Source organism: Colobus angolensis, unplaced genomic scaffold, assembly GCF_000951035.1.
Source record: "Colobus angolensis palliatus isolate OR3802 unplaced genomic scaffold, Cang.pa_1.0 Scaffold73, whole genome shotgun sequence".
NCBI lineage: Eukaryota > Metazoa > Chordata > Mammalia > Primates > Cercopithecidae > Colobus > Colobus angolensis.
Window position 1 is genome coordinate 3,438,056 of NW_012121043.1, and position 19,825 is coordinate 3,457,880.

General features: G+C 33.7%; 1 protein-coding gene across 3 annotated transcripts in view; it reads left to right on the forward strand.

Annotated features, from left to right (window-relative positions):
* The window catches only part of CADM2 (cell adhesion molecule 2), a 1,120,439-nt gene that overhangs the window by 981,842 nt on the left and 118,772 nt on the right, over positions 1 to 19,825 (forward strand). For all 3 annotated transcript variants that reach the window (XM_011927577.1, XM_011927576.1, XM_011927578.1), the window contains one exon: positions 12,804 to 12,894. In XM_011927577.1, coding sequence (XP_011782967.1) covers positions 12,804 to 12,894 — 91 coding nt within the window. The remainder of the gene's footprint in view (positions 1 to 12,803; positions 12,895 to 19,825) is intronic.

Genomic DNA, 19,825 nt, shown 5'->3' on the forward strand with positions numbered 1-19,825 from the left:
AAAAAAAAAAAAAAAAAAAAATTGGCGGCTCATAATTTTACCCAGAAGAATAAAATATATTTATTTCATAATTGCCAAACATTTTCATTTTTAGATTTATAAAGAGCAATTAAAATACAACTAAAATATATTCTTAAAATTTCCTCATCACCAAATGCTTTCAAACATGTTTCCATTTACGGACTATGTAAAGTAAATTCTTATGTTCAAAAATCATAAAAGGTTAAAGAACATTGTCATATTTTCCTTTTAGCAAAATCTTGTGGTTGCAAAATATTGTGTGATGAAGTCCTTCCTTGTATTAGAAACTGTTCCAACTCATCCATTTTTGAGCTTGATACAATTTATCTACAATATCAGAAGCAAAAATTTATTTTACTGTCATTTTAAGAGGCTTGAGCTTCACTATTTTCTCTTTGCATTTATCTTCCAATTTTTCTAATAATTTTGGGGTGTCTATTAATTCCCTTCTCCTACCATTATAGGCAGAAAATGAAAAATTCTGAGTTCTCAACTGACATCATGGAAGCAAAAACAAGAAACACAGTAACAAACAGAACTACAATGTGGTGTTTTTGTTTTTATACTTCTTCTAAATATTTACAAAAGAAAATCCTATAAGCAGATAGAGATTAGGTAACAGTGATGATTTATATCACTTGTATAAACCTTCTACCCCAGCATTGTCCAATATAACTTTCTATGATAATAGAAATGTTCTCTATCTCCAGATAGGAGCCAGTAATCAGCTCCCTGTGGCTACTCAGCAATTGAAGTGTGGGTGTTGTGACTAAGGAAATACTATTTACATTTTACTTAAACATAATTGAATTACATTTAAGTTGAAATAGCCACATGTGACTAGTTGTTATTATATGGACATCCCCACTCTTGTATCATTGTATATATATCCATTTTCTTATTATGTTATTATTTTTATCGTAGTTGGGGATAATTGATGAGTTAGTGGTGAAGTAATACCTAGGTCGCTGAAGTAGCAAGATTTCTCATATTATAAGAAATATAGTGTCACTAAAATTTCATAGTGTATTTTAGATTTATAAAATGATTCAATGTTTTCATATCATAATTGCAAGGTAAGCCAATTTTTAAACCTATTTTTAAAATTAAACGTTTTCTTTTTATTGGAGGACCTCTAATAAAGAAAGAACACAAGTTATGAAATATCATTCCTTAAATATAGTTGGAACTGTTTCAAATGCACTTGAAATAATGTACCATAGAGTCAACAAGTATAAAAATGTATGGGCCGGCACAGTGGTTCACGCCTGTAATCATAGCACTTTGGGAGGCCAAGGCAGGTGGATCACTTGAGCTCAGGAGTTTGAAACCAGCCTGGCCAACATGGTGGAAACCACGTCTCTACAAAAAATACAAAATAATTAGCCATGCATGGTGGCGTGTTCCTGTAGCCCTAGCTACATCAGGGGCTGAAGTAGAAGGATCGCTTAAGCCCAGGAGTTCGAGGCTGCAGTGAGCCAAGATGGCACCACTGCACTCCAGCCTGGGTGACAAAATGAAACACCATCTATAAATAAATAAATAAATAAAATTAAAATGAACAGAAGTGTCGATGCCTTTATTACCTATATTTTTACTGCTACCTTTTGCTTCTCTTTAAGGTCTTCCTTGTGGGCCAGCTTTATGATAGAGACACTTTTCTTCTATTCCTCTCTCAGATACATTCAGTTTTACACACTGCCAAACATGTCTTCTTAAATATTGGTTCTTAACTTGATACTTACAAACCCGAGATGATTTCTTATTGCTTCTAACATAATGTCCAAACTCTACATCTTGACATTCAAGGCTTTTAAAATACAACCAATCCCCTATAATGCTGCTCTCAAGTACGTTTTTTCAGATAATGAATTCTATGCTTTACATTATTTCTAGATGCCTCATATATAGCCAACATTTCTTTTTTATTATACTTTATGTTCTAGGGTACATGTGCACAACGTGCAGGTTTGTTACATACGTATACATGTGCCATGTTGGTGTGCTGCACCCATTAAGTCATCGTTTACATTAGGTACATCTCCTAATGCTATCCCTCCCCCCACCCCCTCCCCACAATAGACCCCGGTGTGTGATGCTCCCCTTCCTGTGTCCAAGTGATCTCATTGTTCAATTCCTACCAGCCAACATTTTTTAATACAACACTTTGTTCATTTTTCCTTTGCATTAAATCCCTTCTTTTCTTACCCTCCAGAAAATCTCTACCAGATCAAATACTGTGTTTTCTCTGAATTATTTTAAATGCCACTTTTCTAAGTAATCTTCTTTGATTCTGACAAATATGTATAATCTGTCCATCTCTGGCAACTCCCATAATACATCATCCAGGTACTATCGTGCCTCCAATTTTGAGTTTGCATTATTTTGTACTTTATACGATTTATCTAATTTATTAGGACTGTATTCCTAGAGGTTGCTGTTTTTGCAGATATGTAACACTTGTATAATAGTGGTACTGTATCTTGTATGCACGGTGATTTATAAATATTTTTCAAATAAATAAATGATTGCCACAAAAGCATTCACTGAAATCAAAAGAAATTTAACACACCATTGAAGAAAAAGTACCTGATAATTTTCAGCATTAAGAAATGTAAGCTAAATGGAAAGTGAGAATTTTATTACAGAATTACAAACGGGAAAAAATGAACTAAACATCTTAGAAAAAACACAACTGTACCCAGAAAAAAATGAGATCAGATAGTGCTGGAACTGAAAGAGTCCTGTTAACACTTGGTATATTAACCCCACTGCTCCTATTGAGTGGTAGAATTTGAGGTGTGGGTTGAGTTTGATTTACAGCTTTTCATTTCAGGAGAGTATCATAATGGCCTAATTCAGAGTATTAAGCATTTACTTCCTTTCAGGAGTAAGCAATGATGTGAGGGAACATAAGCAATCCACGTCAGTGCATACAGCGTCACAGTTCTCTAGTAGCTCCCAATCTGTTGTAACAAAGAAGACATAGATAGATAGATAAATAGACCAATATAAAGAAAATAGGCTGGACGTGGTGGCTCACGCCTGTAATCCCAGCACTTTGGGAGGCCAAGCCGGGCGGATCACGAGGTCAAGAGCTGAAGACCATCCTGGCCAAGACGGTGAAACCCTGTCTATTAAAAATGCAAAAAATTAGCCGGGCGAGGTGGCGGCGCCTGTAGTCCCAGCTACTGGGGAGGCTGAGGCAGGAGAATGGCGGGAACCCGGGAGGCGGAGCTTGCAGTGAGCCAAGATCGCGCCACTGCACTCCAGCCTGGGAAATAAATAAATAAATAAATAAATAAATAAATAGAAAGAAAATATATAATGAATAAAGTAAATGTAAATATTTTAAAGAAAAGTATTATTGACATTTTGGGCAGGAGAATTCTGTTTGTTTTTGGGGGGGCTGGTATGGGGCTGTCCTGTGCACTGTGGCATGTTTAGCAGCACTCCTGGCCTCTGCTCATTAGATGTTAATTGCTCTTCTCCGTTCCTCTAACAAGCAAAAATGTCTTCAGACATTTTCAAACATACTTAGGGGATGAAATTGTCCTCACATGAGAATCACTATTTTGAACTAAAATAAATGTGACTTCACAATAGTGAGTTAGTGCATAGTTTTCTTTAGGATTAATGTTAAGTACCAAGAGATCTTTAGATGAGTGTTACATAAATTTAGTTTGGAAACCCTTATGTAATAATACTGAAATAAGGCAAAGATTCACAAATCTTTCATCTGCAAGACACTTTAAAATTTCTAAATTTCCTTAGTACACATTTGCTATCGTGAGATTTTTTTATATCATGTGTGGATGAGAAGAGTTTGTGAATAAGAAGAACCTGTTTTTATAAATGAGACAGTGGGTGTATTTTAAAAGAATATATCTATCTGTCAAAGAGGAAAAAGATGGGAGAGAGATATATAAGAGTGTGCACAATATGCAGATCATATAGAGCCAAAGTCTTGGACTGGGTGATAATTTAACCAGATAGAGAAAGAGTTAATTTTGATGACTTTAACAGAACATAGTATGAAAAACATCAATTGCTAGTGTAGTCTAAGAGAGACTAGAAAACGCAAACTCACTGAAATGTGGTTAACATTACAGAAAAAGGGTCAAACAAATATATCAGAGTTAACTTCACTCCTCAGAGCATGTTTCGTATACTGTACAATGAGAGCAACAGAATTTTCCGTATGCTCTGTAAGAGTTCGATGAGCCAATGCATACAGAGCAATTACATCAATGCATAGTATTTACCAAGTATTTGATTATTATTTGCTATTATTAGAAGATAGTTGTGACAAGTAAATTTGATTTTCTAACAGATTTAACCACCAGTTGGAAAATATTTCAAAAGACCATTATTCATTTACTTATTTATTCAACAATTACTTAATTGAGGTCCAGTAGTTATTCTAGGACATGAGGATAAGTCAGTGTACAAGATAAAGATGATCTCTGCTTTGATAAGCATGCATTCCTAAGAATATGCCAAATACTCAGTAACACCGTTTGAGACTAATACCTAATCTTGAGGTATTGCAATGTGAATGTCACAATGTAAAATATTATAATGTTACAATGTTACAATTCTAGTGAAACAATGGATAGAAATGGGTACTAGCACTCTTTCTTATAAACTATATAAGTGCTTGTCAAATGAATGAATGAGTGTACTCACAGGAACTAATTTTGTGAACACGTAAAATTATCAATATTATAATTTTCTTTCAACCAAAGACTGTAATATGAGTAATGCAGATGACTGCTACTTTGTGTGATAACCCACCATATTTCCTCACTCACTACATAATGCAATACAGGATGGTACAGTGGTCTTCGGTTGTTTCTCTTAGCATGTTGGCCATTATCCATAACAGGTTAAATGTTAACTTTTATATAACCTTAAACTCCTATTATACTTATTCAGTTACAAAAGAAATAAGGTGCTTTTTTTTTTCCTGATAAAACATTTGATTCAAACCTTCTTTTTATTCATCTACAAAATCTAGTGATGGATAAATGTTGTTAAACCAATGACACAAAAGACTTGAAAAGCTTGTGCTTTTAAGATTGTCCATTAGGTGGTTTAATAGATGCTTCATCACAGGTCTTTTCTCTTTTAAAATGCTTGCTGAGGATATAGAAAATCCATTCTGCTGGATCAATATCTTTACTTTGATTCAAATCCTCAGTCATTCAGATGGAACATGAGCTATCCTTACTTCCCAAGTTCATAAAACCTTTAAATATTTGTTTAAAGTATTTTTTTTTTTTTTTTGAGATAAAGTATCGCTCTGTCGCCAGGCTGGAGTGCAATGGCACGATCTCAGCTCACTGCAACCTCTGCCTCCCGGGTTCAAGTGATTCTCCTGCCTCAGTCTCTTGAGTAGCTGGGACTACAGGCTCATGCCATCATGCCCAGCTAATTTTTGTATTTTTAGTAGAGACAGGGTTTCACTGTGTTGGACAGGATAGTCTTGATCTCCTGACCTCATGATCCGTCCACCTCGGCCTCTGAAAGTGCTCGGGATGATTACAGGCGTGAGCCACTGCCCCGGGCAAAGAAGAAAAACCGTTTGTCCATAAATCTAGCTCTTGAAAGTCATTGCGTTTCTTCCTAAATGAGCCCCAGAATATGTCAGACAAAAGTAAAAAAAAAAAAAAAAAAAAAAAGGACAACAGTGGGGTTTTCCACATTTAAACCTTGTATAGACATTCTAAAGAATATTTTTTGTTTCTCCAAAAGTCTTAGAGCATTTTGCTTTTAAAATATCTGTGTATTTTAGTTGGATACTTACAAGTACTGAAAAATTATTTGTGAATGATTGAATATATGCCTGTCTTCATACACTTGTGCAAAACTTCCACTTTTTTTTGCATTTTGAACAAAACTTTTATTTATTTACACAACACTTAAAGTAACTCTTACAATTTACTAAGCATAAGATATAAAGACACACAACTGTGTAAGTTAATTATCAGATTTTGAGTGCTCAAAATGTTGTGAATATATGATAAGTATACATTATATACATTCATGGATATTTAACAGATACAATGTTGAAATACCTGACTTTTTTTTGAAAGGCATTTTAAAACAGCATGAAAATTGCTACTTTGCAAAAAAGATCTGAGTTTAACATATAGGACAAAACTAGAATAAATAAATAGCAGTCATATTAATTTATTTTTTCTAACCCCCTTTTTAACTTTTACTAATTGGTACAACACAATACATTATATCAGTAAATTAAAAACAGAACATCATACACATCTCCAATGTATTGAACCAAAAGAGTCATTCTGTTTTGTGAAATAGCAGAGTAGGGTTAAATGTAACTCACATTGCTCCTACAGAGGAAAACGGAGGAATCATTTTCACAGTAAGGCTGGAATTGCTATTTAAGTAAAATTTGGTTTAGAAAATATTCCCAATTTCAATCCTTTGAAATATGTTTAAAATGAAAAACTATGAACCAGAAGAAAATCTATAATTATAAAACATATTCACAGAAAAAAAAAACACAAAATAATACAAGCTTTTTTCCTAAATCTTAGTAGATAATTTGGGAAAGGCATGAAAGGAAAAGTTTGGATGATGCAGTAGTGACTTCATTACTATTCATATCTGGGTCAGTAAAAAGCGGAGTAACACAGTAAGTGCATAAATTTAAGGTTATTTTAGAAAACCATTTACATGTAATCTGTTGTGCATTGTGCCATTCCTGAAAAATGATCCATTCATTTTGATATGTAACAAAATAAATGATAGAGAGAAATATGTTTACATGGGAGTCTCACACATTAAAATAAATAGTTTGCCGACATCCTGGAAAGTGAAGACTGTCAAAATTAACTCAGTTTTTGAGATGACTACTTTTCTGTTCTTTGGTTAGCTAACAAAGTGTGGTAGTTCTAAACTCATTTACAAGTATTATTTCTAGAATATCATTGATATCTTACTAAAATGTTTTTAGAATAACATTGCTTAATCAACTCTTTCATGTACAATAAACTATCTGATGAAAATAAATAGAAATAATGACAGAGATCTTTATCAAAGTCAAAATTACTTCCTGCTATTAAAAACAATTATTCGAGAGTCAAGTTTAAGATAATAACACCATTACTGTAGTACTTGTGGTTAATAAAAAGGTATTTGGACACTATTCTAAAATGGCATATTTAAAGAGGAATAATTTGTATCATAGAAATATAAGCTAGCTTTGGCTGAATAATTAAATAAATGCCTTCACAATTGAGAACTACCTCTGCCAAAATCAGGTGAGTAAAAAATAGTTTACACAGGTGGTATTTGCATTAAAGAGAAATTGGCATTTTTATCAACATGGAAAATTGTTACCTAATGATATCCAATGCAGATTATTTGTAACAGAGAATGTGTAATATCCATTTAAGAAAATTTTTCTTTTTTAAAACTTTCTGTGGGTACATAATTGGCGTATATATTTATGGGGTCCATGAGATGTTTTGATACAGGTATGCAATGTGAAATAAGCACACCATGGAGAATGGGTTATCTATCCCCTCAAGCATTTATTCTTTGAGTTACAAACAGTCCAATTACCTTCTGCAACTTATTTTAAAATGTATAATTCAATTATTATTGACTATAGTCACTTCGTTGTGCTATCAAATAGTAGGTCTTGTTCATTCTTTCTGATTTTCTTCTTGTACTCATTAAACATTCCTACCTCCCTCTCAAAACCCCAGTATCCTTCTGAGCCTTTGGTAACCATCCTTCTACGCTCTATGATTATGAATTGAATTGATTTGATTTTTATATCCCAGAAATAAGTGAGAACATGTGATGTTTGTGTTTCTGTGCGTCACTTATTTCACAAAACATAATGATCTCCAGTTGCGTCCATTTTGTTAAAAATGACTGGGTCTCTTTCTTTTTATGATTGAATAGTACTCCACATTAAATTAACTATGAACTCAGATTAAAAGTTAATCTAAGGTTTGCAAATTAAATATTTAACATTAATTATATGTTAATTAATTGAAATATTAATTAATAACTCTATCACTTAATAATTAAATATTAATTAATATATAATATTCATTATAATGTTAATCTTGTTCATCTACATTCTAAACATCAGGCACCAATAAATTTCAATTAAGCATTTAAAAATATTTTAGAATACTGTAATAAAATGATGATGAAAAGGTATATCACAAATTTTATTGCTGGCCATGCATGGTAGCTCACACCTGTAATCCCAGCACTTTTGGAGGCCAAGGTGGGAGGATCATGTGAGTCCAGGGGTTCAAGACCAGCCTGGGCAACACAGTGAGACTCTATCTCTTCAAAAATGGGAGAAAAAGGAAGGAAGGAAGAAAGGAAAAAAGAAAGAGAGAGAAAGAAAGAGAGAAAGAAAATTAGCCAGGCATGGTGGAGCACACCTGTGGTCCCAGCTACTTACTAGGCTGAGGCTGGAGGATTGCTCATGTGAGCCCAGGAGGCCGAGGCTGTGGTGAGCCGTGATCACACCACTGCACTCCAGGCTAGGGCACAGAGTGAGACCTTGTCTAAAAAAAAGAAAATAAAAAGAATATTACTTCCACTCATTTAATAATTATTTATTAAGCACACACTTTTTTAAAACATTATGCAAGACATGGAAGATATATCAATGACTTTTAAAAAGAACATTACACAAGAGTGAAAAAAGGAACATGCAGCAGTGGTATCTGATCAGATTTGAAGGTAATGAATGATTGCGCTTAGTAAATGGCATTTGAATTAAGATTTTTAAAACATCTAAGAATTAAATAAGCAAGGAATCTCTCCAAAATGGAGCATTTCTGATAATTTGTATGAAGGCAAAATGAAACACATTTATTAAAGGACTTGATCAAAATAAAATTGCCTGGAATTCAAATAATAAAACAGAATATTAGAAGACAAGAACATAAAGGATAGAGGTTATGCAGGACTTAAATGGTTTAATAATTTTTGAGAGAAAAGATTATGAAAGGTTTTAATTAGTAAGTTGATGTGACCAGATTTATGTTTTGAGAAGATAATTTTGTTTAGTTATAAGAGTAAGATTTAAAGGGTGAAAATTTTGACACAAAGGAGATCATTTAGTATTTTGGCAAACTAGATTAAAATAGTGGCTACGAAACTATGAAAAAATAGTGAATTAATTTGAAAATTATTTAGAAGATAGATTAACAAGAGTTCAGGGGTAATTGATTGTAGAGAAAACAAGGAAACAGTAGGTATTTGGTATATGTCACTGCGTGGATGCTAGTCGTATCTATAGAGTTAGAGATCTACGACGGAGAAACATGTTGGGGGAAGATTGGAGGCTGAGTTCATTTTGAATACATGAAATGTGCCAGGCCTTTTAGATATCCAAGTGAACATGCCACATAGGCATTGCACATAAATAAGCTTGCGAAGCAGAGTAGAACTAGGACACAAATCCATGAGTGACTAGTAAGTACATGGAAACTAAAGATATGAGTGAGGCTTAAAAGGCCGAGAGAAAATCATGAGAGAACAGAATTTGAATCCCATTCACCCTGATCTTAAACATTCAAAGGCTACATAGAAAAATACCATGCAACAGAATCTGAGAAAGTGTAGCCAGGGACCCGAGAGTTGAACTAGGAGTAGGTAGGTGTGTGGCCGGGAGGGGGTTGAGGAGCAGATGAGGCATAGGTATTCATCAAGGAAATCTAGGGAAGACAATTTTTTAAATCTCCTTTTTAAAATTATCTTTGCATAAATTCCTTTTTTTGTTTCCTTATTTATTTGGAAAGATAAGTCTTAGAAACAGGAACTACTCAAACACGTGGAATAATTTTGAAGTCAAATAAATGAATACTGTCTTACATCTCTTGATTTTTAGTAACTTAGAGTTTATTTAGGTTATTCCTGAGAGTATTATGGAAATGTGTGCTAAGTTTAATATTACCTGCTTTGGCGATTGCTTATGAAGGAAATTCTGTGTGCCAGATCTAAAAGGAATGCTGAATCATGCTTCAAAGGAACATTTGTTGCACATATTCTGGCCTCTCCTGTACTGCTCAAACTAAACAGGCAGAGCAAAGCCAAATTTTGCCTTCCTCTTTTCTCACAGCCGCCTGCCACCGTGTAATTTACCTTTCTGAAGCAGATCCTGATGGCGGCCTTCCATTTCCCTTTGGCACGTGCTATTTTTGTGTACTGAGAAGGGCAAAAGTGCCTGGGAAACAACACCTGCTCCTCACCAACCTCCCCCACCCCCACCCCCGCGAGCAGTCCTCAACCAAAGACGATACATATTCCATAAACAGTCCCGCCTCTTGCCCATCAAGTAAGGTAACTCAGAGTCATGTCTTCCACTCACTCTCAGTGCCACAGTGGAATTGAACTCAATTTGCTTTGCTCACGGGGTAGTCTGGTCAATAACACAGGCTTCATTTACTTCCTTCCCTTCCTGTCTCACTTCTCAGAGCTTCTTGACATTACCACCTGGCACATTCCCCAACTCAATGAAAGACACGCCTCCGGGTCTCTTTGTGAGGACACTGGACACCGTGTTAGGGTTCTGCAGAGACATGGAGCCAACAGACTGTACATACATATAAAAGGAGATTTATTGTAAGGAATTGTCCATCTGATTATGGTGGTGAAATCCCAAGATTTGCAAAGTGAGTCACCAAGCTGGAAGACCAAGAGTGCCAATGGCTTAGTTCCACTCTGAGTCGAATGGCCTGAGAACGAAGAGAATTGATGACATGTTCCAGTCCAAAGGTCTCAGGATCAAGACCCAGAAAGACCCCAAATTTCCATTCTATTCTAAAGGCAGGAAAAAAGTCAGTGTTGCAGTTCAAACGACATCGGGCAGGAAGATTTCTTTTCTACTTGGAGGAGGAGCCACCTTTTTATTTAATTTAGTCCTCCAGGAAACTAGATGAGGCCCTTTCATATCATGGCGTGCCATCTGCTCTACTCAGTCTAGCAACTTTAATGTTAATCTCATCCAAAAAACAGCCTCACATTCACACCCAGAATGCTGTTTGGTCGAATAGCTGGGTACCCCAAGGCACAGTCAAATTGACACACAAAATTAAACATCACAGACACCCATGTTAACATAATTCTGTTTCCCAAAATTATACATGTCTGATCTTTCACCTCAAACTTTTTCCATGAAAATTAAACTTTCCTTTATAATATGTCATGGGGAAAATAAATTTTGCTATATATATGTTTAGTTAGAGGTCAAAAGACCATAGACCTCAGTTTGACCAGAATGGTGTGGTTCACACATTAATATTTTCTCTTTTTCTTTTAAAAATGTCCTGCTTCAGAGATGAAATTATATGATTATCCTAGTCAATAACTGATTCCATAGATGTGCTAATAATGGAAAAAATTAATAAAGTATGTTTAAATCTGATATTCATTTTTTTCCTAACAGTTAAAAAAGTATGATGAATATGTATCATATTTCTTCAGATTAATTTTTCTTCCTAAGTCATTTTACACCACAAATATTTACTGTGATGTATTTGAAATGCTTATTTGTAACCAGAATATTATTTTTTATTATCTTAAATGCATTCTCTTGTTTAAAGAATTGACAGAGAATGCATTTGAAAAGCATACATAATTTTAAAGTATGATATAAACTATTACATTTTATATTATACTTTATTATTCTATATGTGAAACATCTAAATCATATTTTCTTTAGATAAGGTAACCCACTTAAAAATTATACAATTGATAGTAACTCATTTAACTGGCTCCAAAATCAAAGAATGTGTCTAATAACAGTGCAGATCAATTCTTCTGTTACAGCTAAGAAGGGAAGAGTAAGAATAATTGTGATCTTCTGGAGAGTTCAGAGCCTGTTTAGTTTATTGTAGAGAATGTGAAGATAAGAGGAGAAGATGATTCCACATTGACTGTGGACCAGACAATGCCAGGACTGGCAAAGTCTCATAAAGAAAGAATGTGTTAATATTGTCCCTTTTTTGAGCTTATTTTCCATTTCTTCTATGAAATATCTTATCTTTGTGTTGATTAAGGAATATTGTATGTCATACAAGTTATACATATAAATGTCTGAAAATATTCTTTAATTCTCACTAGGGATGATTTATTGTTAAATGGGAACAAATAATTTTCTAACAAACATGCAGTAGCATACATAACAAATGTTAACTTTTAATAAAATCATCAATGCTATTCGAAGTGACTCACTAGCTGTACTTCAGAGCCAGCCGCATGTACCCAGTGCCGCATCACTGCATTTTGAAAAGATTCTGCATAACGCTTGTGAGACAGTAATTGATCTTGAGTTCATTGTGGGTTCCTTATTGTGAGTCCCTGGTATTCCTGTAACAATGAAAGTGTTGTTATTCAGATGCACATGAATGCATTCAGCCCATAATAATAGTATTCATAGCCATCTATAAATAGTTTAAGAAACAATTGTATGAAATGCTTGATATTCATCTGAACCACTTTTTGCAATTTCACTTTTAAATTCAGATTTCAGAAAAAATATAACAGTGGTACTCAGGAGATACTGAGATATTTTTGTTCGCTTTACATAGACAGGTTGTTAGCTTTTTAAATCACACACCCTATTTTACCAAATCTAAGAAACCCTTTATAAATATACGCAATTATAAATAATATATAAGAAATGCTGAACACACAGCATGGTGCACAGTTATTAAATATCTAGTTTTGTGTGTGTTTAATCACCCTTCTTAATATTCTTTTGTTTCTAGATACACCATCAGTTAAGATTATACCATCGACTCCTTTTCCACAAGAAGGACAGCCTTTAATTTTGACTTGTGAATCCAAAGGAAAACCACTGTAAGTGAGTTAATGAGCAATAAAGCTTTTTACTTTTTTCTTTTATCTTGCTTTGATTACAGGCTTTAACTGCAGAAATCCACAGTTTTTGTCATTTCTTGGTGGACAAAGTGATCTCTAGAACAGATAACCCCATGAACCATGTCTTCATTAATGTCTATGGAAGATTGGTTTTTACTTTGTCATCTAGTGAAGTTTCTGGGAAGATTTCCAGATGGTATTTCTTTTTTATTTTTTCCAGTAAGATATTTTAACCTGAATGGAGTGTATCAGTCACTGTTTATATCATCAGACTCTAAAAGCTGCCCATTGTTGAACTTAGTTCTCCCATGAAAAACTTAGAAAATACTGAAGCATCCCCAAAATATGTCCAGGTTTTAAAGTTACATGGAGAATTATTTTCATAAAAGGCAAATCAAATCTATATTTCTTATGAAACACCCAATGAAACAAGTAATGGGTCACAAACTCAATGTGCTTAATTGTAAAGTAATTTCATTATTAGAATATAGGCACATCAATGTGATAATGTCACTTCAACTCCAAAACTTCACCTTTTGAAATTTGTGTTTATAAATAGCTAGTCAAAGAATACCAATTATTAAGCAGAACTTACATATGGATATTTAAATATGGATTATTTAAATTCTATTTGAAAGCAATATGATCATTTTAATATAGGAACACTCTAGGCCTAGCTTTATGGAATTTACTTGATTTTTTTAAAAGATTCCAATTTATCTGAGTTCTGTTTAAATTTTAATAGAAGGAATTAAATTGTTCTTTGTATATAACTATATGAGATTGCTTCTGGCACATCAGGTTAAATTACTAAAAATTTGCCTCCAATAACATTTATATTATTTATGTATAAGTTTCATATTGTCCCATCAGGATTTTTTCTAAAAGAATTTTACGATAGATGCCTGACATTTTAACTTCATCAAGTGTATGTATTATATTTTTTACCATATTAATAAAACCATGCCCTCTTTACCACAGTTTTGATATTTTTAAACTGTTCTCTCTTCTAGTAATTATTTTGCAGACATTGTTTTTGCTCTTCTTTCCTTCAGATTTATCCAAAAGTACGTTTGTATACATTTGGATTATGTGCACAATTTATGCAATTAAATGAGGTGAAATTAGGGAACATGTTTTATAGAATGCTTGAAAATCAATGAGTGCCTGCTCTAGTAGCATCCGATTGTCTTACAATGATTCTTTGATTCCATATCTACTTCCAACTGTAGAAACATTATTTTACTTATGGAAATTATTAGACTTTACGTTTTATATAATTAAATATTTAAGTAGTTTATATCACTCATCTAAGATATGGTTGAATGAATGTGTCTTCTTTTAATCTCTTTTCAGTTACCTAGAAATAATCTTGGATGTGTAATAATCCTCTGCACTGCAGATGAATGAAAAGCGCAACATTTCTCATTTATTTTATTTAAGAATACAAATTTCAAGAGACTTATAAAATGGAAAATATTACCTTTTGACAGAAGTTTCGTGATTACTATCATTTTGCAAACAGAGAAAGGAAATAAGAAAGGCTTCCTATTTTACAGAAGAGAAAACTAAGTCTCAACTAAAGTTTTAACTAAATTTTCCTATTTATCCAGATTTAAAATGAGTGAGTGAGAATTTATCCAGATTTAAAATGAGTGAGTGAGCTACTTCAATTGCTAAATGTAAATTTCCATTTATTCTAGCTAAAGTTACTTTTGAAAAACTAGAATGGGACTGACAATGGTTTTTACCACTGAAGTTGAGCCCCTAGATGCTTTAGGGCGGTGAACTGGCTAGTTTCGTGATATATTTCACTGTTGCCATCCTCCTTTATTAGGCTTTCTTCTATATTTATATTATTTCTGGAAACTTGTTGAATTTCTACCAAACTAATCATTTCTGGCATGCGTTCATAACCACATAAAAATCTGTAATTTAGTATAGTAGCTTTTGGCAAACAACTCATGAGCTCTACAACATCTTCAAAGTAAAGTAATCATGATATGTTGCTTTTATCTTCATAGATCCCAATCTTATATTCTGTATGCTATGGTCCACAAGTAAATATGTATTAACTGATTTCTTGTATTATATTCTCATTCACAACTTCTCCTTTATCATATTTCCTTGCAGACTGTCAGGACATTAGCGTTAAAGTTAGACTCAACTTCTTTGATACCTTTCTTCATTTGGACTATTGCTTTTTCTTCATTCTTCATAATCATCTTAAATAAACTTCTCTATATTGTTACAGTAACTATCTTCTCCATTAGAGGAAGGCATTGATCCTTTAAAAACAGTCTCATTTTTAGCCTTTCTGTAGTTTGTATACTATTTCCAACAGTGCCGGATGAGGCAGAGAGGACAAAAAACAAGAGAAGTCTGAAATAATTGGATTTTCCCAGAAGGAAATCTTACTGATCATAAAGAAAAGTCTTACTAGAGCAAAAAGAACAGGATGCAAATTGAAATGGTTTAATCTGGGAGTTAGTAGGTTGTAGGGAAGTGAAGATAGTCACTAAAGGAAAGGCTATCAACTTGAAAAAATGAATCAAAAAGTGGAAGAGGGATAAGAAAAAATTTTGTAAAACACATTTTAAAATAAAACATAACAATAATAACATATAATGGGGAGTATTGCATATTTTAAAATAGCAACAAAAGAGTGGGAGTTGAAATGAAATGTGTGAAATACTCAATCAGCAGGTTAGAATGACCTGTTTCACTCAGGTAATCACTGTCAAAGTTCTACTCCATTACTTTGCAACTATTGTACCTGTATCTTCATTTTGTTATTTAAGAACCACTGAGAAGCAACACTATAGCTTAGCCTTTGTGTGAGGCCCCAAGCACTTAATATTTATCATCTTTATCATTTACCTGACCCACCTCTCATTAGCATGTGAAAATCAGGAATGAATAGTGGCTATATGATTTCTTTTTATCCTGTAGCTGTCTTCAATAATGCATTTAATTTGTGGTCAAAACTTCATTGTTTCTTAAAAAGTATTTGACTAATATGTTTTGAAGAATAAGTTATTCACAATAATTAGGTTTATTGGTAGTAGGCAAAATCACACCACTATCTTTTGTGTAAACCACAACATCATGGCATGGCTCAAGTTGCGCTGAGGCTGGTGTTCCAAACCTGCCCTTCTTTATGCTAATGTTGTTTTCCTTGTTCTAAATGTGAGGGCCCCAGTGACTGTTTATGAACAATCATGCCTTATTTGCCTGCTTTGGACTGAAGCCTTTTGCCATTTTCTTGTGAAACAGCTGCATAACTTGGGCCAGGACCAAATTGTTCCACTTGACACTACTATAGAAGCTTTCTATTCTTTCCTTAAAAGAGAGATTACTGTACATGTCTGTCCATTGTTTTAATTTTAGTTTAAAGTGCAGACCAAGCTAATGCCAGCCACTTTTCTTTCAAGTCGCCAGAGTTATTGCAACCCTCTTCTTTCGTTGGCTGAATTCCCAGACAGCTTTCAGGCAGTAGCATTATCCATTTACAAAAGTAAAGGAAAACACACACACACACACACACACATCATGAAACCTTTATATTACATTCAAGTCATGACCTTAAATGGTATGAGGTTGCCCCCAACACGCTGTAACTAATGAGTCATCATTCATTTTAATCAAATGTGCAATGCTTTTTAAATTCACCTCCAAAAAAGCGATGTGACATTTTCAGTGAGATAAATATGTATTTGGCATCCATTCTGTAAAAGAAAATAATTATGGTATTGATAAATTTTTCTATATATCCAGCACAATGTTTATGTTGTACTTACTATTTTACTTTCAGGTAACCACAATTTTTCTTTTGTTTTTGCCATAAATCTAGTATGCATAATTGCACAGCACATAACATTCCAATTCTATAAAAGAAGAAAGAATTTAATCCTTAGGAAGACAGATCACATACTATACAGCAACTAGTGAGATGTTTTAGAGAAATAAGAAAGAATTTAATCCTTAGAAAGACAGATCACATACTATACAGCAACTAGTGAGATGTTTTAGAGAAATAATTACACATCTATTTTTGAAATGATCAAGAATTAAAGAGCTCTGATATGTATATATTAATGTATTTTTCTATTAGCATAATAGAGAATTTTAAACAAACAAACAAAACATAGACAAAAGGCTGGGTGCTCACACCTGTAATCCCAGTACTTTGGGAGGTCAAGGCAGGAGAATCCTCTGAGGTCAGGAGTTCAAGACCAGCCTGGGCAATATGGTGAACCCCGTCTCTACTAAAAATACAAAAAAAAAAAAAAAAAAAAGCCAGGCATGGGTGGTGGGTGCCTGTAATCCCAGCTACTGGAGAGGCTGAGCAAGGAGAATCTCTGGAACCTAGGAGGTGGAGGTTGCAGTGAGACGAGATCACGCCATTGAACTCCAGACTGGGCAACAAGAGCAAAACTCCATCCAAAAAAAAAAAAAGACAAAAAATTAAAGCAGAACAGTTTTATACAAAGTCAATTTTCTTAGCCTAAGATTTACCATTTTACAAGTCACAGGTTATTTGCTAATCATTATACAGGCCAATTACCATCAGACGAAATGACAAAATAAACCAGGAATTACAGAAAGCAAGTTATCATCTAGAGTGAAATGTTGTTTATCAAAATAAGATGAAATATGTATTTTAAAATAATATTAATCTATAATAGCAATTTTACATTATCTGACCTAATATGTAGCAGTTGTTATTACAGAATATTTACTTCTCTCCTGCTATATAGAAAATCTCTAATTAATCATTGAAACCTGTATGTTATTTTCAAATAGGATGCCTAAGCTGTCATGCTTTGAAGCACAGAATGTTTTGGGGTATTGTAGAAAGAGAATGAGGACCTGGGTTTAAATTATAAATCTTTGGATATTCATGGCCTGAGTAGTCCTGAGCAAATCACTTAACCACACCAAGTATTTTATTTTCTTCCTTTTTTTAAATTGATGAACTTTATTTTTAGAGCAGTTTTAGGTTCACAGCAAAATTGAGTGGAAAGTACAGAGATTTCTCCTATACCCCCTGCCCTCACCCACTCACAGCCTTCCTCAGTATTGACGTTCCATACCAAAATTTTACATTTGTTATAATCAATGTACCTATCCTGACTCATCATTATGACACCAAAGTCCAATGTTTACATTAGGGTTCACTCTTACACATCTAGTAGTTTTATCTCTAAAACGAAGAACACAAAATTTAGCAAACAGGTGGTTTTAATAATGACAGTGTATATGAAATGTCAGCCTCCAAGTAATTGTATAATACATCATGACAATGAGGATGATAAATTATTATTTGATCAAGGAAATGCATACAGTGTATCTCAGCAAATTTCCAACTCAGAGGTCTTAATTATATATTTAATACACATGCTAATATTAGGCTATTATGGCAGTTCTGACAACTGAGTTATCATCTCACGTATATTCTCAGGCAACGGAATCCAAGATTTCAGGCAAAATAAACACATTTCAGGGCAATGGGTCTGTCTTTTCAAAAGCATATTTAAACAGCAAAGGAACCCAGACTGAAGTCATGACAAAACTGATATAGCAACTTGGATATTTTATCTGAAGTTAAATAATAATAGTAATAAATTAGAGAGAAGAGAGGCAGTGTCATGAACCTCAGTTGGTGTAAAATCCAAAATAGTTAAAATGAGACACTGGAAAATCCTGAGCCACAGGAAAGACCCCTTCACTAATTTACCTTAATTTTAAGGTAATACAAGTTTAGATCAATTTGCAAGGAAGAGAAGGACTTAAGATTGAGTTTTAGTTTGATACGTGTGGGCAAGGCTACACTCTGAAGCAGTTTTATTGGGATGAAAGGGACTAAGTGGTTAGCAAGCTTTGACAAAGAACAAATGCAGATCTGGAAGGCCTTCAGCAACCCTAAGTAAGTCGGTGGTTTGGCTCAGGAGTGGTGACGAATCCAGGGTCAAAGATTTACAAGACCTTGTTTTGGCATAGTTTTTCATAATTTTCTCTCACACATAATTGTTTAATCTAAATCACACAACTATTATGTTGTAAAAGGTTTACAAAGACTGTTGTAATCATTTCAGTTTTTTTAGATGAGGAAAAACAAGCCTTGTTCAAGTTATATGATCTTGAACACAGCTGGTAAATGGTAGAACTGGGATTACAAGCAAGTTTTCGTTTTATAGTAACAACAATGATGGTTGTATTTTTGTGTTTACCCAGTGATTTTTAGCATTGATTTTTTTCACAATAATTCAATAATGTTGGGAAGCATTGAAGACTTCTTCTAAACTGCTAGGACAGCCCATATTTCAATCAAATAATTGTTAGAAAAATACCAGTTATGTAGGCTCAAAGCTTTGTTAGCATATCTAAATATTATTTAAAGAGTTTCTAAACAGACCTAAATATACCTAAGTAATTTCTGCCTAGATGTTATAATGAGACCAATAATTGTTCAATTCTATTATATATATATATTTTTTTAAAAAAAATAGATTATATTGTATTTTTTATTTTTAATTATACTTTAAGTTCTAGGGTACATGTGCACAACATGCAGGTTTGTTACATATGTATACATGTGCCATGTTGGTGTGCTGCACCTATTAACTCATCATTTACTTTAGGTATCTCTCCTAATGCTATCCCTCCCCGCTCCTCCCACCCCACGACAGGCCCCAGTGTGTGATGTTCCCTTTTTTGTGTCCAAGTGTTCTCATTTTTCAATTCCCACCTATGACTGAGAACATGCGATGTTTGGATTTTTGTCCTTGCGATCGTTTGCTGAGAATGATGGTTTCCAGCTTCATGCATGTCCCTACAAAGGACATGAACTCATCCTTTTTTATGGCTGCATAGCATTCCATGGTGTATATGTGCCACATTTTCTTAA